Here is a 21,995-nt window from a genome sequence, read left to right on the forward strand (position 1 = left end):
TATTTCAAGATCTGGAAAGACACTCTTAGGTTGGTTTCTTTCAGATGTCACTTTCAATAAACTTCCTTATCTCCCATTGTTGCTAACCTGATCATGCTGGTTGTCAGTCAACAACCTTTCTTACGCAATCACTACTGTGTCTAACACTGTACCAGACATTGAAGATCTCCAGGGATTTCAACATTACCTAAAACCTAGAGTCCAGTCTGTTTCAGTTTTTGCTAAAAACAGCAAAGTAATTTGGAAAGAAACCTATGAATTTGGCGAATGAGGAAAATGCAAACTGCACAGAATGTTTTTCATAATATTATCTGCTTTTGAAGCCCAAGTAGTATAATATTATGTAAATGCCATAGTTCCTTGATAACCTGATTGCCTCTAAAAACAGTAGAAAATGCCCTCATTGTAACTTGGCCAAGTACTATACAGTGTACAAGTAAGAATTCTTTGCTAGGTAATGGGCTTTTAATTTCATGATTGAAGTTTTGTAGTCACCCAATTATTCTGGAAAATCTCAGTCTTGAGCTCTTCAAATAGTGCCTCCTCCACATTCTCTTTATTATATCTTTCTAGTACATTTTATGTGTTGTTCATATATTCTAGCTCCTTGTATGTCTGCATTAATCCTTATGATTATTTATTTAGACCTCTCTTCCAGTTCTCTAATTCTCTCTTTGACAGCATTAATCTGTTACTTAATCTGTCTTTTTCAAATAACTAATTCTTTTAAAAAATATTTTCTTTAAAAATCTTTTTTATTTGTACATTGACAAACTATACTTATATATATTTTAATTCTTTTTGTGTTATGTTTAATGTGCTTCTTAATCCACTTATTAATGCATTTTTACAAGTTCTATTTTTTTTTTCAAATTCACTTGGTCTTTCTTATGGTCTTGTTTCTTGCTCATACACCTAATCTTCTCTTTTATTTCTGTAAAAATATGAAATATATTATTTTATATTTTTGTATCTTATTCAAATACCTGAAGTCTTTGCAGATCAGATTTTGCTATTTGTTATTTCTGAAGCTCTTTCTTATAATACCTTGCTATTGTGTGTACTTTTGATTTTTGGCTATGAGTTCACATTCCGTGAGGATTTTTGGGGATTGAGATAAAGTTGGGTTTCTCAAGAACCCGGTCTCTACTGGCTTCATCAAAGTTCAGTTGTCCTTTGAGGACTCATGGGAGTCAGGAGGCTGGCTTTATTTATTTATTTCCAATAGCTTTTTGAAGTATTATTTACACACTATAAAATTTATCTGTTAAAGTTCAGCTTATTTGTGTTCAGATGTTTATAAGACTGTCGATGGATTGAGTAAAATCTAGAAGTTGACACACTGAAGGAAAAAGTTGATGTACTTGTTGTGGGAGGGTGGGGAGAGGACTTGAATTATTTTGATGAAAAGGAATGAGACAAGCAAATGATTCAATTATTTATAGATTAAAGAATTTAAAGATTAAAAGATTTGTTACTGAGAAATGCAGTTAAAGGAAAACATAAATACAATAAGTGGAAGAGGACCAGAATATTATGTTTGGCTAATTCCTACTCATCCTTCAGGTTGCTTTGAGGATGCCAATTCTTCCTGGAAGCCATCCTTGATCTCTCCCAATCTGGCTTAGGTGTCCCTGCAATGTATTCTCAGAGCTCACTATCAATTAGAGTAATTATCATGATGTGTTGCTAATTACTTGCTTACCTTTCTGAGTCTTCCTCTAGAGAGCAGGGGTCAGAAAACTCCTGTGCCTATTTTTGTAAAGTTTTATTGGAATGCATCCACACCCATTCATTTATGTATTACTTATAGATGCTTTTATGCTACAATGGCAGAGTTTACTTGCAACAGAGACCTCACAGCCTAAAAAGCATACAAATTAACTTCTTGATTCTTTACAGAGGAAGTTTGTTATAGTCTATGAAGGCAGAACAGTGCCTGGCTTGTTTACTGTTGCATCTCCAGCACATATCACGGTGCTTGTCACCTAGAATGAGCTAAATAAATACAAGTGAATATACAGATTGAATGAAAAAGTTTTCAGATCCTGCTGTGATTGAGTCAGGGGAAAAAAACAAGAAAAAGTTTTCAGAGACATCTCTTTCGGGGTTATATGGAACTTAGAATGAATTTAATCAGAAAATATATAAAAGTGGGTATATAGTAGGTAAGAGTCCCATTAGAAAGAATTTTAATATAATGTTTATAAGTCAGAGAGGCAGCTAAGCATAGTAAGAAGAATCAGCCAGACCTGGGGTCCATGGACTCTGCCTCTCACTCGCCATGTGGTTTCCATCAAATGATCAACTATGCTGAGCTTCAACTTCCTTTTCTAAGGGTGGGGCTTATGATTTCTGCCTTCATAGGGTGCTCTCAGGATTCAGTGAGAAGCTGTGTGCACAGTTCCTGTCACATAGCTGACTCTCATACATGCTGGTTCCTTCTCACCTTGTGTCCTTTTCTTCCATGACAAAGTAACTTTCTTTTCCTTGCCGATAGACTGGAATCAGTCCTTTGGTGAGGTTTTAAATGACCTCAAGCCCACGTTGTTTGCGTTTTCAATGCTGTTTATCGGATAAAAGTCTGTGTTCCACTCAAACGAGTGCCATGTTGTTGAAAGCGTGAAGCTGAACTTCCATCTTGCCGCAAGGGGCAACCACCCTAAGATCTGCCTTCTGTTTCACAGCATAAACCTTCCCACCATAAACACAGAATTCATCTGAGTTCAGAATCCTCTGTAATTAAAAAATGAAAATGACTGAAGTGCTAGAAAAAGGGATGGTTTGTGCAGGGGTAGCTCTTGGTGTGGGGTAAGTTCTGCCTAGCACAGTGTCTTTCCCAGCTCAGCAGGACTTCTTCCACTATATCAGTCTGCCCGTCTTCTGTGTGACTTTGGGTAGCTCACTTAATATCTCTGGGCTAGTTTCTTTCTTTCTTTTCTTTTTTTTTTTTTTGGAGATGGAGCCTCGCTCTGTTGGCCAGGCTGGAGTGCAATGGCACTATCTCGGCTCACTGCAACATGTGCCTCCTGGGTTCAAGTGATTCTCCTGCCTCAGCCTCCCAAGTAGCTGGGATTACAGGCATGTACCACCACACCTGGCTAATTTTTCTCTCTTTTATTTTATTTATTTATTTTTTTGAGACAGAGTCTCGCTCTGTGGCCAGGCTGGAGTGCAATGGTGCGATCTTGGCCCACTGCAACCTCTGGCTCCTGGGTTCAAGTGATTCTCCTGCCTCAGCCTCCCGAGTAGCTGGGACTACAGGCGTGTGCCACCATGCCCGACTAATTTTTGTATTTTTAGTAGAGACGGGGTTTTGCCATGTTGGCCAGGCTGGTCTCCTGGCCTCAAGTGATCCACCCGCTTTGGCATCCCAAAGTGCTGGGATTACAGGAGTGAGCCACCACGCCCGGCCTCTCTGGGCTAGTTTATTTTTAAATAGAGTCTCTCTACCAAATCACAAGGTGCTTGTGAGGAATAGATAAGATAATATGGATCCTAGAGGGTGGAAATTTTAAAAATGGTAAAGTGGTGTATAAATGCAGCTTTCTACAGCAGCATGACCAATTCCCTGCTTTGTTGGAATCAGAATAAATGCTTCCTTTCTTTCCCGAATGAATGGAGGGGCCAACCATCAATTTGGGTGTAGGGCCTATGATGTAGTGGGAAAGAGCATGTCATCTAGGGGCACATGGGCTGAGCTCTCATCCTCTCTCTGTCACTTAGTAACTATGTGACCTCAGTATATTACCCATCCCTAGTGTCTTTTTTGGTCAAAGTTGGATAATAATACCTATTTTACAGGGCTTGTCAAGAAGTAGAGGAAATAATCTATGCTAATTTCCTGACATATGAAACTCTTAATAAATGGTTGTTGCTATTTTATTTTCAAGACATATATTAGGAAACAGACATCTTTCAATGTGTGAATTTCAGCAAAATGTTCTTTCAGCTGCCTTTTTGGTGGTCTCCATCAATTCTTTATTGTGGGATCTTCTGCCCCTAATCCTAGAAGCTCCTGTGGACCTTGTTACAGGTTCACTGCCCTAAGGCTGTTGGTGCTGAAAGGTTGGCAAGAAAATTAGTATTTCTCCTGGCGATTAGCAATGAGTTTCTCTTTCTTGGTAATAGGTGAAACAATGAAAAGAAGACTCCTGTAAATGGAGACTTTATTAGGTAACAGGTTACCGTTTCTGCCATAGTTATGCAGATGAGTTGTTACACTGTTCTTGAAACATCTGCTTGACAAATCCCTTTAGAGTCACTCTTTGAACATAACACATGTTTTCCCCCATGATAGCAATAATAGGCCACTCTGCAGGTTAAAGCAACATGCCATTCTCTACTGGATATCAATATTTTCCCATCAACATTTAGTAGATCCTAGGCAATCAAAAAAAATCAGCTGTCACTAAGATTATCCACCATTATTGTTCTTATCATTATTGTGTATCGTTAAAATCTACCGAAGTGATATTAAGATTGTCCACATGAGTGCTCATTTTTCTCATGTTAGCTCAGCATTTCTCTGAAGTCTTTTTTTCGTGAATGCCCAAAAAATAGCAGTCAAAGGAGAAACCTGGGAAAATAATTGAAAGAATTTCTCTACGACATTCCAAAGACAACAGAGACTGTTGCTATGATTAATTTTTCCTTCTATCCTGGCACACTGCTCTGAATTGTTATTTATCTATATGTGATGGGTCCTACATAGCTAGTATTTTTGTATTTCTCTCTATTATGGAGAAGAGAGATGATGCTTTAGAAGCTCTTCTAAGACTTGAGAGAAAATTCTAGTCATTTTAAAATTTACATTTATAAGTTTCCCCTTATCTTTCCTAATATTTTTCCAGTCATTTTTCTCTAATTAAAACTACTTACATAAACACACATTTGGTGAACATACACATACACCAAATAAAAATTCATATTTAAGTATTGGAAAAAGCTTAAATTAAACACAACAATAACCTTAAATATCTGCTTTTGCCAGCAGAGTAGAGAAATTTGATGTTGAAGTATGACATGCTAGAATCAAAAACATAAGACTATAGCTAAAAGAAGCTTCTAAAATGAGGCAGTTCTGTGCAAAAAATAAACGAGTATGTGCCAAAGATTTAAGTAGTTGGAAACTGTGTTATAATATTACTACTTCTGCTAATATTTAATAATATAGAGGCCCATGGGTGGTTTCACAAGGATTTTTATTTTCTGAGAATGATTTTGAGCTCACAAGCCACAAAAATCAACCTTATTTCTTTTCCCTATAAGAGTTCTTGTAGGAAAATATGTCCTGATATAGGCTGAATCTCCTTATATCCCTCTACCTCATCCTGTAACTTGAAAATATTAACCTGAAACTCCACTGATGAGTGACTTAGAACTGAAAACACATGTTTTTTCTGCCAAAATATAAAGGACCTAAATTTTCTGAACTAATCTGAAAAATGAGGAAGCTTGTTTCTTGGACAAATAATCAATGACAATTTTCAAAGCACTGTCAAGTGCTATGGGCAAATATAAAAATGATTCGATCTTGCCTTGAAGACATTGATATTGGGAATACCAAGACATGTACACACATGACGATAACCAAGAGAGTGACCTCAGCTGCTAGGAACTCTTCGCCTAAAGTGCACCGGTAGTTCAAAGGTCAGAGGTGTTATTTCCTCGTGGGGGCATTGGGAAAGCTTTATGGAGGAGGTCCAATGTGGGATGAACTATGCTCTGTGGAGAGAGGGCATTCTAGGCTGAGGGTAAGAGTGTTGGTTGGTGGTTAAAATCACAGAGACTTGAAGTCAAATCTTGGTAGTGTGGCCAAAGAAATGTACTTCTTTCTGCCTCAGTGCTTAACTAGAAAATGGAGAAATTCATTTGGTACCTAGTACATGTAAGTACAAATATCTGAGTGTTACTATTAAAAGGAAGCATGCATAAATACGCACAGAGCTAAAAAGTATGGCACATGGGTGGAGAAGAATATTAGCTCTATGTAAAGATTTGCCCTCAATGTGTTTAGGCAGCTAGGATTCATTTAAAAAACAATTAGTATTGACAAGGATTTGTTTTATTAGTTGTACATCTATAGCACAAAGCAGTGTGCACCTGTGTGGGATCCTCAGTCTTCTTTATCAAAAAGAGATGAAACTCCTGTACTGATCAGTGGTGGAGTCGTGCCTGTGAAGAACCACTATGCTCCAGCCTGGGCAACATAGTGGGATCCTGTTTTTAAAACTGAAAAAAAAAAAAAAAGAAAGAAAGATAAACAAGGATATCTCCCTATCACTTACTGATGGAACTGATTTGAAATATTTTTTTTTTTTTGGGTCAAATTGGCAGGTCAGATAATAATAATAGCTAACATTTACTGACACTATGTGCTAGTCACTTTCAACCTCATGACAATTATAGGAAATAGCTGCTGTCATTACCCTATTTTACAGATCCAAAGGGGAGGGAACAAAAAAAATTAAGCAACTTGCCCAGGGCCATACAGCTAGCAGGTGGTGGAGGCAGAAATTAAACTCAGGCAATCAGACATTAGAGCCTTCACCTTTACAATACTGTTTCATTGCATACAGGCAGTTGTACACTGAAAATGACCAAGTCTTCTCCCTCCTGCTGCCTCATGACTAGTTGTCAGACCGTGGCAAAGTCAGTTTGATCAAAGTGATCCTAATAATTTGGACACCAATTACACAGAATAACGGTTCTTAAACTTTTATAAGTCATGAGGCCTTTTGGAATCTAATGAAATTCTACGAATGCTCTTTCCAGAAAGATTCACCTCTCCCCTCGCCTAAACAAATAAACTTTTAGTTACAACCTCATGGAGTACACCGTTCCAACCCAAATCCATCCACTGAGCTTCTAGAAGCTAAAAGACTCTAAGGTAAGAACCCCTAGACCTGTAGTGACATCTATATCACTTTCATTATGGCCTGAAAATAATAGAACACTTACTATCTTATTGCAGAAGTGAAAATATATGAGTCATTTAAAATCCCTGAGTGCTGTCTCCAACATTACTTGCAGACAAATAATCCCTTTACATTTTAAGACATGTGTAGAAAAGGGGATTTTTCTTGTATAGAGCCAGGTAAAGATTTATTCCTGGCTGGGCATGGTGGCTCACACCTATAATTCCAGCACTTTGGGAGGCCAAGGCGGGAATATCACTTGAGCCCAGGAGTTTGAGACCAGCCTAAGCAACATAGTGAGATCCCATCTCTAAAAAAAAACTACAAAAGTTAGCCAGATATGGTGGTGTACACCTGTAGTTCCAGCTACTTGGGAGGCTAATGTGAGAGGATCACTCAAATCCAGGAGGTTGAGGCTGCAGTGAGGTGTGATTATGCTACTGCACTCCGGCTTGGGTGATAGAGCAAGACCCTGAAAAAAAAAGAAAGAAAGAAAGAAAGAGAATGAAAGAAAGAAAGAAAGAAAGAAAGAAAGAAAGAAAGAAAGAAAGAAAGAAAGAAAGAAAGAAAGAAAGAGAAAGAAAGAAAAGAAAGAAAGGGAAAGAAATAAAAAGAAAAATTATTCCTGCTGATATTTTTTCCAGAGTATTATTCTAGGAAATCGATTTACTTTTATAACTTCTCAAACCATACAAGCCTGAGGAAGGACAATCAAAGGGATGAGTATCAGTAATCATGAACATTTAAAGAAGGCCAATGTACCTGAGGGTAGGCAGGCAGAAGTAGGCCTTATCATAGTAGCAGCCCTTTGATTTGACCACTCCAGCTGTCCATCGGTGTGCACTCTAGGTATTTATTTCTGTCAATAACTGGAAAGATCCTTTAATGCAAAATTTGATGAGTGATTATTGTTTATCAATGATAATTATAGCTAATATGTGCTTATTAATTGAGTGCTGATTATTGGTAAAACACTTTTCTAAGTCCTTTATATGTTTTTCTCATGCACATCAAACCTTAGAGATGGACACTACTATTATTCCCATTTTATAGATGGAGAAATTTGCCTCCATTCAGAGCTAATACGTGGCAGAACAAGGATTCCGCCTGGGCTGCCTGACTGCAGAGCCCAAAGCCTGTCCTTTCAGCCACCTGCCCCCTCTCCAGAAGAGAGCACCCTTTGTATTTTCCTGCATGAGATCTCTACACCGTTCCCTACGTTCTACACAATGGGACTCTGACACCTACTTCTGATTTATCTGATTAGAGAACTGGGGGAGAACAGCCTCGGTTATGGTCCAGGCCATTATCTGCTCTTTGAGTGCAGGGACGCTTTTGGTTGTCCCACACCAGACTTTTTCCACCTGCTCCAGGCTCAGGTGATTAGTTCCCTCCATACGGACTCATTGCCAGTAAACTTGATTACTCAAACTTTGCTCAAGGGCCAACTCTGCTTAGCCCAATCAGGGTCTTGCTAAGGAGTGCTGACCTGTCCTGCACATGTCTTGCATGATCTCTGGTCTGGGATGGCTGTGCTGCACTGGAAGGCTGTCTTATTAGCAATGTGAACATTTTGTGCTGCCTCACCGACTCTCTCTAAAATCAATTCTGCCCTTCCTGGGCTTTTTGTTCTTTGGCCAGCTGTGCCTGTGATCTCCAGGCTGTGGTGATCAGAGGGCATAAATTCCTTGCCCCACTTTCCCAGGAAAAGGACTACCTAATTGGGGTCTGAGCTGAAGTGGCTCTTCCTGTATTGAGATCCTTTGTGTGTTTTCATTAACTATGCTGTGTCATCACACAAGCAGTGGAGGCGGTGGTGGCACCATCCATTCGTTCATGATACATTTATTAAGCACCTACTTATGTTCCAGGCGTTGTGCTGAGTGCTGAGGTTGCCATGGTGACCAAGATCAAACTTGTTCCTGCTTTCATAGTTTACTGTTTTAGAATGAATCAGACACATAAAGAGGCAGTTGCAATACAATTTGATAAATATTCTGATAAGGCAATAACAAGTATTTTGAGAGCACCTAAAAGGGGCAACTACCCCAGATTGAAGGGCTGGGGTGAACCCTGGGAGAAGTGGCATCTGAGACCTGAAGGCTGTCTAGAAGAAGCTAGGCAGGCAAAGAGGTTGGTAGTTGGGTAGTAAGGAGGAGAAAGTGTTCAAGAAAGAAGGAATAGCAAATCGAAGGGCCAACAGACAGAAAAAGCATGTAACACCTGGGCAGCCGTGATTAGATCAGCATAGCTAAAGCAGAGTTTGCAATGATGTGTGGCCAGATATTATGCTGGTGAGCTGAACAGGAATGGGGATATGAAGGGCGGCTATCATTTAATCTTTCTATGTACCACGTAGGTACCACTTGCCTTCATAGACTAAACTACTGTTGCTTGAATATATAGGGGCAGGGATGAGGCTAAGGTGCAACATTTGTTGAGTCCTGGTACGTGTTGGGGATGATGGATAATCTCGGAGACCTTTCATTCCAGACTCCAGTCCATACCATTTAAGGGCCCCGACCCAGCCAAATGCCTTCCTCCTTCAGGTAGAGTCCCTTGTGGCTCAAGATACACCAGAGTCTTCCATCTGTTACTGCCCACAGTGATCTCCACTCTGAAAACTGGCACCCTTAATCAAGGTCCCCTCTGCTACTTTTCTGCTGCTGCTGCTTCCACAGCCAGACCCGGCCTTTATTGCTGGGATTAACCTCAGTGTACCACTAGCTACTGGGAACTAAGCCAGGCCTTTGACATTCACCAGCAGCCCTACAAGGTAGAGGTGCTTCTTTACATTTGTGCAAATGGGGAAACTGAGGCTCAGAAACATTAAATTACTTATTGCAAGCCACAAAGCTTTAAGTGGCAGGGTTGAATTTGAACTTAATTTAATCCCAAAGCCACTACCACACAACAGTTTCTCTTTCCCCATCAGGCTTGTAGTTCTTATTGAGATCCCTTGAGTCTGCTCCTTTGGTTTTCTTATTGACCCTTTTCTTCAGCATGAGTCCCCAAATGTTGGGCCAGAGGCTTTTCAGAGGCCTCTGCAAGAGTTTTCCTTAACCTCTCACAAGAAAGAACTGAATTCAGACATCTCAACCCCCGAGGGCATGTTCAATGACCAACAATAGCCTGCCCTGCCCAGCTCTATCTCCAAGATTGGAGGTAGCCTCCCACCCCCCACTTTAACAACAGCAGTACTTTCTGACTTTGGCTATTATTCTTAAATTCCCCTCAGAGAGTCTGGTGATGTTTTTATTCAAATAGATATTTAGGCAGCCCTTGGTACACCTGAACATCCTAAGTGTGATTTGCAGATGAGGTTCCTTCTTTGTCTCTCTACCCAGACTCTTACTGCATGCTGTTTTTCTATTTACTTTTATTTTTGTCACCTTCTTTCATTATTTTAATGTTCAATTTCTGTACTAAACAAAATAAGATTTTTCTGTTCTTCTACTCCCTCCTGCCTCTTTCCTCAAACACCAGTAAAGCCCAGGGACAAATCTTATGGATTCTACCAGTGGAGATGAATGTGTTCACTAGCCAAGGCTCCAGCTTCAGACAAGGGTAGTAATGCATCAATCACCAGGCTTTTATTAAGTGTCTCTTCACTAAAAGCATAGCTCTCCCTGCAGCCAGACAGCCTTGGCTCTGCACTCCTGAAGGTAATTTGGACCCTGTCACTAATTACTCTTCTTCCTGGCAGCAAGTAGAAAAGGCAATTTTCAAATTGTTTCTATTGATCACAGGGCATTTTCTCCAGAATATCACTCTCTATAAAAAGGGCATGCAATGATTTCCAGCTAACACAGTCAAGACATTTTATAGAAGGAAAGCAGTTCGCATAGTGGCCATTCTACAACTTAAGGGGTCAATAGACTTGAGTGCAAATCCTGGCTCTGTCCTTTACTAGCCATATGAATTAGGGCAAATCACTTAATATCTTTGAAACTCACCCTCTCCCTCCATAAAATGGGAATATTAGTTCCCATTTTACACTGGGATTATAAGGATTTTATGGTGCTATTACAAGGATTAGGTTAGTGGGGATTAAATAAAACAGCATAGTTTTGACCCAGGAGGTCCTATTAATGTATTTATTATCAAAAAAGCCCTCTACCTGTCAGTCTTCAGAACAATCTGATATATTTTCATTTGCTGCTGGGGATTCTCTTTTTTCTATACAAGTACCCATTCTTCTTCAAAAGTAGAATGTGATATTGCTTCCATATATACTCTGAATCTCATCTTTTGCAATTGTATGATAAAATGAAGGCTTAAATAAGTTTCACCTAACTTTTGACTTTCATTTAGCCTTCTTCAATAAGATGCCTGTGTTTTCATTGCAGAATGATGAGTTGGAGTTTGTCCGAACTGGCTATGGGAAGGATATGGTAAAAGTTCTCCATATTCAGCGAGATGGAAAATATCACAGCATTAAAGAGGTGGCAACTTCAGTGCAACTTACTCTGAGTTCCAAAAAAGATTACCTGCATGGAGATAATTCAGATATCATCCCTACAGACACCATCAAGAACACAGTTCATGTCTTGGCAAAGTTTAAGGGAGTATGTGTCGTTCTTCTTAGATGCTGCCTATCTTGATGCAGAATTTGCTATAAAACAGCATGAGGTGTTACTTGCTTATTTCAAGTCCCCTTTGCATTTTAACCTATTTTTACATTTAAGCCATTTTTTTAAAAAAGGTTGTTTTCTAGCATAAATGTCTCAGGATTGGAGAAAACTTTGCTGAAAAACAAACAAACCAACCAACCTCATATCTTTGTTTCCTTGGCTCTCATCTCACTGCAATCTTTTAGGCAAAGAATCTTACTGGACAAAATACATGTTATCTCTAATTAGAATCAAAGGAAAATCAAGGTCCTGAAAGAATTTCAGAATAGAATTTTACACATTTTTGTCATGCATTTCTTTGAGTCTTACCATTTATTTTTAATTCTTTTTTAGAATGGTGTGCATTTATAGAAGAAAATACCATTTCACTTCTTGTTATTAATACAGAAGAATATCTTGAGTATGAGATACATTTATTTTTATTGTTGAAATCTGTTTTCCAAATTTTAATACCATTCTAACTTTCCCAACTCTATTACCACTTACTATTCATATACAGTGGTTATTAGGACTTTTCAAGCGAGACTTAGATCTGATAGAACTGATATTTTAGCATTTCCAGCTCTGGTTTCTTTTTTTTTTTGGGACGGAGTCTCACTCTGTCACTAGGCTAGAGTGCAGTGGCATGATCTTGGTTCACTGCGACCTCCACCTCCCGGGTTCAAGTGATTCTCCTGCCTCAGCCTCCCAAGTAGCTGGGACTACAGGCACATGCCCCATGTGTATTTTTAGTAGAGACGGGGTTTCACCGTATTGGCCAGGATGGTCTCGATCTCCTGACCTCGTGATACGCCTGGCTTGACCTCCCAAAGTGCTGGGATTACAGGTGTGAGCCACAGTGCCCGACCCCACCTCTGGTTTCTTTAAGTGTGAGTGAAGCTGTGCTGGGTCACCCAGATTTCTGGGCAATTCAAAGTGATTTTTTTTTTTTTTCACTTGCCACGAAGTCTAAAAAGACAAGAAATGTAGACTGGAAAGCTTCTTTTTTCATGTTTTTTCATGAAATCCATACCCATAATTCATTAAATGAACAAACATTGCAATGTAATTTCTACAACTCCTATTTCTACCCTGAACCTTTCTCTTGCTGATCAGAATAACCCAGCAAACATAGATGGGGCTGTGGAAAAAAGAATCGCATTCTTTAAAAAAATCATTTGAAAGTAGACCTGTACTGTGATATGGACAAGGGCAAGGTACAACAGATTCTTGTATTTCCTGTATTGTGTAGGAGTTTGCAGAAAAGTGAAGAATGGACCCGAATGTTAAAAACTACTTAAAGTCATTCATTATGGATAGAGTGATTGTGTAACCTCTTATCCAAACCAGGACACTTTTGAGCTCAAAATAGGATGCTATTCATAATTATTCTGGGCCTACAAGTATAAAACAGATCTATACTGGGGAAGCCTGTACAAATACTTCACTTTAATTATAGGCAAAGCCATTAATAATTTGCAGACTGTGCTAAGACCATAAAATATTACTAGGGATTAATATGGAAGCTGCATTATGGGGGTGGAGAGCTGGGATCAATAGAAGGCCTGTATGCAAGGTAAGGAAGGTGAGGTAGCCCTTCATAACATTCCTTGGGGAACTGGGAAGGCTCACAGAGTTCAGAGTGTTATAGTGTGCTGTGGTTGGTACAAGTGATGACTGAACTCACTGTGAGAAGAATCTGAATGTTAAGTTATTTTTTGCTCATCCGCTGACACATCCTCTCCTGCAAAATGGGTTTCTTTTAAAAACAAAAGAGTCTCATCTGGTGATGGTGACTATTAACTTCATTTGGGAGCTCTGGTAAAAAACTGAGATAAACACCTTTTTCTCTTGAGATAGACTCTATTCTGTGCTTGTCTAGTTCTAAAACGCAATTCATCAGGAAACAGAACATCATGAGCAATATCAAAAGATAAAATTACAACAAGTTTAGTTATAGATTGAATTGGTTTCTATTTACCATTAGGGATAGCTTCTGTTCTACAAAGAAGAGTAAGAGCTTTCACTGGGCAAGAACAGAACATTGGGTTTTATAAGATGGGAACAAGAAACAGAACAATGGAAAAAAAAAAAACTGATTGGTTTACATCAGGTTTCAGATTACTTTTTTGGTAAGAGTTAAGGCAGAGGGGACTTCCTTATTATGCTGACTCAGATAGACTGGAATCTTCTGTTTTCAGGAAAAACTGGTCTGTTTTGGTATCTATCTGCTTCCTTAAAGCTTCAATTTGATTATGTGGCATTTAGCATAAGTGACTCCATTTTGGTCTGGTCTGTTGGGGCCTAATGCAGGAACTTAGTCCAAAGCGATGACCTCCCATAATTTCATTTAACAGTATTCATAAATTATTTTTAAATGGTACAATTATTTCTGGTTTGAAGCATCTTGTTTCTTTTTACAGATCAAAAGCATAGAAGCCTTTGGTGTGAATATTTGTGAGTATTTTCTTTCTTCTTTTAACCATGTAATCCGAGCTCAAGTCTACGTGGAAGAAATCCCTTGGAAGCGTCTTGAAAAGGTTAACTCACTTATTTGTGCTCTCAGTTTAATTAAAGAAATTGGCTTTATGGCATGTACTGAAATTTTCCTGGAAATAATTTGTTTCCCTAATTTTCAGAATGGAGTTAAGCATGTCCATGCATTTATTCACACTCCCACTGGAACACACTTCTGTGAAGTTGAACAACTGAGAAGTGGTAAGAAACTATTTTTCATGCTTTGATTCTATAGTAGCAACTTCAGGGTGGTTTTGTTTCCTTTTTTCTTCCTTCTAAACAATGCTGTTTATTAACATGGAGGAAAACTGTAGAGAATTTTTAAGACTTTTAAATCTGAGATAGAAATGAATATTGTGACTTTGAATTACATTAAAGAATTATCTACTTTTTGTGTTAAAATATAAAAATGAAATAATTCATTTTGCAACAACCCTGGGGATTGAGTCAGGTAGATCATTTTTATTACCAGATTTTGAGGTAAGGCAAAATTTAAAAAGGCCCAGGCTGAAAATAACCCAAATCTCTGAATTTTCTGACCAATATTTTTTGTGCCATATCATGTCACAATTATAGTAACCTTCATAGAAAATATTTACTAAGTAATAGTCAAGTTTTCCTGAAATTTTATTTGTGTAATAAAACCACTAATACTGTAATTCCTATAAAATGCATCTCATTTAAGTTAGCAATGGCAATTATATAATTCTATTTGCTAGGAAATTTCAAAATTAATTATGAAACACAATTATAACATAGGTATTATTAGTACTGATAATTGAACTTAGCAAATATTAAAATTTCCACAGCTTGTATTCCACAGATTTGCTGAGCTTGTCAGAGTTCAAAAATTGGCTAAGAGTTAGATTAGAGGACCTCTAAGAACCATGGAGCCAAAGCTGGTAATAATGTCTTTATCTCAATAAAAAAAAACTTTAATGGTTGTTATAAAATGAAAGGGTTGACTCTGAAATTTTTCTATTTTCCTTCCCTCCCTTCCTTTACTCTTCCCTTTTTTTTTTTTCTTTGCTGTTCTCTTCCCTCCCTAAGTAGGAATTTGGAGTGGCATCTAATGAGTATCAGATTTATTATAAGGTTAATAAAATATAAGGTCCCTTCTCATTCTGAGTTCTTTTGGATAATGCCCTCCTTAGGAAGTTCTAGTGTATTAGCTATTTTTAAATATTTTCCACTATCTGAATTAAAGTCTATACATAACTAGGGCCTTCTCAATGTTTGATATTTATAAAAGTAATGTTATAAAAACAGTTATAAAATTAATGTTATATAAAAGAGACTAAATAGTTGTTGTATTTGGTGGAAAAGATGATCTTTATCACCCAGGTGTGTAGTCATATGCTATATTAGCTTTCTGAGCTATTTGTTAAGTTAAATTGGAACTAAATTCTTTCTTTCCTTCCCTCTTCTCCTTAGCCCTTCCTTCCTTCCTTTCTGTCTCTCTGGTTCCTTCCTTCTTTCCCTCTCCCTTCTCTTCCTCCCTCCCTTCTTCCTTCTTTTCTTCTTCCTTCCTTCTTGTCTTAGATATACAGCTTTGGAGGAGAGAGAAAGAAGTTTCCTGACTCAGTGCTATCCTACCCAAGCCTCATTAACTGCCCTCATAAAATTAGAAACTCGAAATCAGCTCTGCCCAACTAAAGTATAATGTAAGCCATATATGTAATTTTAAATTTGTTTTCATAACCACATTAGAAAAGCAAAAAGAAATTAGGGAAATTAATTTTAATAATATATTTTATTTAAATAGCATCAAAAATATTTCAGTATGCAATAAGTATAAAAATTACTAATGAAATACTTTACACTCTTTTTACAAAATTATCTTTAAAATTCTATATTTTATATTTGTAGCTTATCTCAAGCTATGCTAGCCATAATTCAAGTACTTAATAGCCACATGTGGCTTAGTGGCTACTGTACAGATCAGCGTCGCTTGGAACTGCTTTTTGGTGACTTTTGGGATATGCTTTTTAACATTTGTTACATTTTTCAATTATGTAAAATCATAACAGCAGCTAGGATTAGGCCTCAAGAGAGCTAATTAACAATGACAGCATTTATGCAAAGTGCTTATGTCATTCATTCATATACTATTCATTCAGCAATTAGACTTTGAGGACCTATCATGTATGCAAAGGGCTGTAGAGAAAGAGAGGAATAAGATGTTCCTTGACCCTAGTCGGACAGATTGATTGCAATATGAGAGGCTAAAGACTATGATGAAGGGATTAAAAGCATGCTATGGGAACTGAGACGTGGAAGAAACTCTTTCCAGAGCAGTCTGTCTGGAAGGCTTGACAGGGGAGGAAAAAATATTCCAATTGACTTTTGAAAACTGATTCAGAATATGCTGCGCATTGAAGGAGGAAAGGGAATTACAGGCAGAAGAAACAGGATACATATGAGTATAATCCATGAGGAGTGGAAGAGGGGAAGTAAAATATTTTGAGCACTTGCCTCATGCTGAAGACTATGCAGGGGAAGTAATTTATTTAACTGTGGAAAGGGCAAAGCATTTAAGGGACAGTAACAAGTTCAGTGGGTCTGATTTCTAGAATGTAAGAAGGGAGATGAAGATAAATAAGTTGGTGGTTTGGGCTGGAATCTGAAGGGCCTCATGTGCTATACACAAGTTTAGTATAAGATGGAGGCAGTTTTGCACAGTGGTGAAGCAAGAAGCCTTGAGATCAGAATGAATCATATTTGAATTTGAGCTCCACTACTTAATAACTTTGTGATTAAGAGCAAGGTTACTTATACTACATTGGTGGGTGGGTTTTAATTTGTAAAACAGGGATACCAGTGCCCACTTCAACAACTGTCCAGGGAAACAAAGGAGATAAATGCTAAATTTATTTTATTAAAGCATTTAGCATAGTACTGGGCACACCGGAAGATCTCCTTAAATAATAGCTATAGTTATTGTTCAGAGTGACAACAGAGAACCAGAGAAGGTCTCTAATGGTCAGATTAGTATGTGCATGTTTTTGTTCCGAAATTCTGAACAAGGTATGGTGACAGGCTAGAGAAACAGGCAGTAGTGAGACATTTGGAGACTTCTTGCAAAGATGAAGTGATTGGGTCTAAACTAAAGCAGTAGAAATAGAGCTGGAGGGACTGAGAGGTTGTAGGAAACATTATGTGAGACATTTTTGAAGTGTAATCAATTGGTCTTAGTGGTTGAGTAGGGATGAAAGATTGGAGAGAAAGAGGAGTTAAAATTGACCCTAATGTGGGAGGACTGGACAACTGACTAAAGAGATTACACACAGGGGAAGTTTTCAGGTGGGAAGCTGGTGAATGTGGGACCATGTGATGGAGATAGATTTGGGGCACATCAGCAGATTGGTGGCAGGTGAAGCCACAGCAGATTGGGGGTAGGTAAAGCCATAGGGAAGAAGGAGACCGTTCCAGAAAAACATACAAAGTGAGAAGAGTTTGAAAGAGGAGATGGCCTGAGAAAAATTCCCCACTGTAAGGGTTGGGCAGTTTAAAAACTGAGACAGAAGAATGTTTAGAGAGATAGAAGGAAGATGAGGGATGATAGTGTCATGGAAGCAGAAGAAAAAGACATTTCAGGAAATTAGGGATTTCTGAGTTACTGAGGAACCAAGATGCATAGCAAATAGGCCCATATGCAGTGGCTCAGCACTAGAAGTTTACTTCTTTTTGTAGAAGTCCAGTTCAGTGTCTGTGTGTGGGGTTAAGGGGGTCAGGTGGATGCTGTGCTCCATGAAGTTCTTCAGGAACCCAGGTTAGTGGCAGCTTTATATTTTTAATCCTTACTTTTTGGTGTCATCTTGAGAATAGACCCCCATACCAGACAGCCAAAGAAAGAGCTTGGAGGAGCCAAAGGAGGGGCAAAGTCCCTGAAGCATAAGCTCCGGGCCTGGAAACAGCATGGATCATTTCTACTGGAGAGAGCTCAGTCACATAGTCACACCTCACTGCAAGGGACACTGCAAAATGTCGTCTAGCTGAGTGCCAGGAGGAAGAGCAAGTAGATTTCGCCTCTGCCACAGGAGATTTAAGAAGTTGGGGTTCTGAGAGGACTGATGAGAAACTATGTTGTCAATAAATAGGCGTCACTGGTGACTTCCCAGAATACTTTTAGTAGAGCCATGGAGGTGGAAGTCAAGTGGCCAAGTATAGGGCTCTGCTGATCACAAAAGGAAAACGGACTTCTCTTTATATCCTGTTCTTTCCAGGAATGACCAAGAGTTGCTATCAGCTTGAATTCTAATCACCTGGCTGCAGCTGAGTGGAAAAACTAGCCACCATAATCAGGTTAAAACTTTTTCTTTCTGCAGAAAGATACAAAGCTTCAGGGTATTGAGATCATTGTGGCAGTGTTCCCAGAAGCTCCAGCTTGACTCATCTAGAGTCCAGCCCCCAACTCCCCCTCTGATTTCATGCAGGGCTGGCAGGGATTGGGGTAGCGGAAGAGACATCTGTTGCCTTAAGTGTATACAGGTATGTGTGTACACATGTATATGGGTGTGTGTATCTTTCAGTGTTGTGTGTATGAAGATGACATTTCTACTGTGTCCCTCTTCGGAGAGTAGGGATGTATGCTCTTTTGGCAGCAAAGTTTAGTTCTTTATTTGCTTATTATCCAAGAGCTGAAACTGTAGGAATCGTAATGTGAGAGAATGTTACAATCATTATCCTAAGAAATGCCCTTGTAAAGGCTTAACTAAAGAAAATAGTAATTATATTATACACACACCACTCACAAATTCACATGGTGAAGGCTGTTGTTACAAACACCTGAGTAGTGCTTTGGTGGGGGACTGGCTAGAATGGTAAGACTTCTGCCCCCTCAAACGCATGTGCTTAATCACATGTTCAGTCATGCCACTCCCAAAAGGACTCTTCCCAGGAGGAGGTGTGACTGGGTGTCTCCCGAAGGACTATATTCATTCTTACATAGCAAACGAACAAACATTTCTAGAAATCCTACTGAACCTCAAGCACCACTTTAAGCCCTGGGAATTGCTCTAAAACTCCCATTACACTGTTTCTTCCTAGTGGATCTTTTACAGCTCCATCACTAGGCTGTATTTTAGTTGTTTCAAAGCCTGCTGATTCCACAGGAGAATCTGGAAGACAGAAATAAATTTGTTTGCCTAGAGGATTGAGGGCTGGTGTTATGTTTGTGACTTCTCAAGCCCTGAGAGGAGAACTAGGCCCTAGGTGTATGATGCAAGCTGTTGGTTTAGGTATCATATGGCATCGAATCTTCGGAACTCTTTCTGTCATTTATCAGTGAGAAACTACAAGCTTAACGGAGCTTTAAGTCATTGGTATGATCGAGTCACTAATTTGAACTAAATCGACCCCCAAACCTCTGCGCTATTTGAATTATAACTCACAATTTCTTCAGCACCGAATTTCTCCCATTTGACGCTAATTATGAAATTCAGCTAAAGCATGGCTAAATAGAGGAATGGAAGATGGAAAAGAGACCTCAAATACTAGACTGTGTCTTCTGGTAGTGAAAAATACTTCCTATATATCTATTGACATGAAGGGTAGTGAGGGTAGGGGGATGGTTGTAAGGAAGGCAGCTGATGAAATCCGTCCTGGAGGAGAACACATTTAAGAGGTGACAAGATGGGCAGATGGAAGAAGTGAGATGGGAGAAGTGGGCGATCCAGGACAGAGATGGCTACTGCCAAGAAGTCTGTCTATGTCCTTCTGATATCAAGACTAAAGTGCTCTTCGGTTCCTCTGTAAGAAAAATTCTTGGCAGATTTGTGGTCTTTAAAAATCTTCTTGATCATCACCTGGTTGTACAAAAGCCCAGTTAATTTCCTACCATCTGGATGATGTCATCTCTTTCCATCCAGAATTGCACAGAGGGAGCTTTCACTCTCCCTGCATGAGGTAAATGGACTCTCCAAGGCAAATATTTAATCGATCTTTACTTTTTCTAGCACTTTACAAGTTTGAGATTTTCTACTAGAATGATTTAATATGGTTTTAAAATATCTGCCTTTCAGCTATTTGTGTCCTTTTTGGAGGTGTTAAATGTGGAAGCAATTATCCTCTTATGACAAGATCTTTTTCTTGGCTCAATAAAGCTTTGTGCTTTGTGACACCTGATGCGTAGGTAAGGAATTGGGCTTATTTTCTATTAATTCGCAGTGAGTTTCTTTCCCTTAGATAGCTAAAGGGTAGGATGTATGATTCTCTGAGAGATAAGCCACAATCTGCTAAGTGTGTAGGAGGACACTAAAAGCTAGAAAAGATTATGTTCTAGCAAAGTGAAATGTGAAAAATCTTTCTTTTGCATTACTCCATAACCATGGCAGAAAAACAAAACAAAACAAAAAAGCTGATTAAGTGATTTCATGGGGCGTAACCTAGAAAAGGACAGTTTTTGAATTACTACTTGTTAGTCTAAATGGGAATCTTTTTTAGAGGGTGTGAGGCATCATATTTTTAGTTGATGGGCCCATGATTTTGAAAGCCTCAGGTTCTTACCAATGTTCAGCAAGCTGGGGCACTGCCAACAGAGAAGATAAAATAAGCTCTCTGATTTCATCCAGCATGTCTGATGTGTGCCAGGGAAAAATTATTTTAACATTCAGCGAGAATCATTTTTGTTGTTGTTGTTGTTGTTAATAGAATGATGAGAGCATCAGAGTAGCTGGTTTGTGTTCTGCCAAAACTGTGGCAATAGTTAATTGTCTTGGGGAACATGAGACATTTTATTCTGTGTGAAACTGATGCCAAAACACATTTTAAAAATACAACTGCTTTCTCCATTTTTAGATTCCAGTGAGAAAGCAGATCATTTCAAAGTGGCCTAGTAGGACTGACACTCCCTTAAGGTCAATAAATCTTATCCTAGGGCTGGAGATGGATAGGACGGCACATTAGAAGTAGTTTTCAGAACCCAGTAAGACTTTGTGAAATGTGGGAAATATTTATAAGTTGTCGAAGTCACTGTGAAAAAGTCAATTATGGCAAAATCATCATCATCACATTTGTAGAGCATTTATGTAGGTCAGCCATTCTACTAAGTCCTTTAGTGCATTCTCTTAGACATGTGGCAGCTGTAGGAAATAGGTATGATTATCGTCTCCATTTTACAGATGACAAAATCAAGGTAGAGAGAGGGTAAAAAAATTCCCTCAGGAGCATGGAGCTCATAAAAATGGGGGTTGAGGATGCAGGGAGAGCACTGGGATTTGAGTTCTAGGAATCTGAGTCTGAAAGCCGTCGATTCAACCACTATGCAACATTGCATCCAGGAATCCTTTTACGGTTAACACCATTGGACGAGCCAAAGTTTGACTGGCTCACACAGATGCCAGCAGTCAAGGCCAGATGAAGAGGAAGAAAACAATGTAGATAAAGGTTGTCTTTGGTTCTTTTTCGCCTTCTTTTTAGTCTCCTGCAAGGGTTTCATTTTAACCCCACTCCTGACTGCAAACCCATGTTTCATTTCTATAGGATTTTGTTTTCTAGAAAGGCTTACCATGGGAAGTAGATTATCATAGTACCTTACATAGGCTTAATGAGTCACTCCCTTAAGGGATATTTATTTGCATTTCAATAGGAAATGTTTAAGGAATACAAAGGTTTTTAGATACCCAGGAGCCAACTCTAAAAAGTGATTATTCAATCTCAATTTCTGGCCAATGGAGATAGTATTTTTCAGGCAGGGTGCTCTATCTGAGGTCCTTAAAGCCACTGTGGATAGGAGGTGGCAACCTTGTCTCCTGGAAAGGCCACTTATGGAACACAAATGGGGAAAGGGTCAAAGGAAGGAGGAACCATTGCATAGATGGGAAGTGATCCAAAAAGCGGAAGAAAAGCATGGGATCTCGTAATGTGGTGCTGAGTTTAAACTCCACCTCTGACAGTTTCTAGCCATGTGACTATGGGCAAATGATTAAAAGTCACATTAAAATAC

General features: G+C 38.8%; 2 protein-coding genes across 16 annotated transcripts in view; one reads left to right on the plus strand and one right to left on the minus strand.

Moving 5' to 3' along the window:
• The window catches only part of SAMD13 (sterile alpha motif domain containing 13), a 98,664-nt gene that overhangs the window by 2,682 nt on the left and 73,987 nt on the right, over positions 1-21,995 (minus strand). The window lies entirely within an intron of this gene.
• Positions 1-21,995, plus strand: part of UOX (urate oxidase) — a 32,967-nt gene that overhangs the window by 2,048 nt on the left and 8,924 nt on the right. For 7 of the 9 annotated variants that reach the window (XR_013412595.1, XR_013412594.1, XM_077987972.1 and 4 more), the window contains exons 2-4: positions 11,270-11,488; positions 13,957-14,073; positions 14,173-14,251. Coding sequence is in view for 7 of the 9 variants with exons in the window: in XM_077987972.1 (XP_077844098.1) it covers positions 11,270-11,488; positions 13,957-14,073; positions 14,173-14,251 (415 nt within the window). In the remaining 2 variants the exon portion in view is untranslated. Of the gene's footprint in view, positions 1-6,777; positions 6,893-11,269; positions 11,489-13,956; positions 14,074-14,172; positions 14,252-21,995 lie in introns of all 9 variants that reach the window. The other 2 variants (XM_077987977.1, XM_015144127.3) reach the window with 1 other exon arrangement.

This window comes from Macaca mulatta, chromosome 1, assembly GCF_049350105.2.
Source record: "Macaca mulatta isolate MMU2019108-1 chromosome 1, T2T-MMU8v2.0, whole genome shotgun sequence".
Taxonomy (NCBI): domain Eukaryota; kingdom Metazoa; phylum Chordata; class Mammalia; order Primates; family Cercopithecidae; genus Macaca; species Macaca mulatta.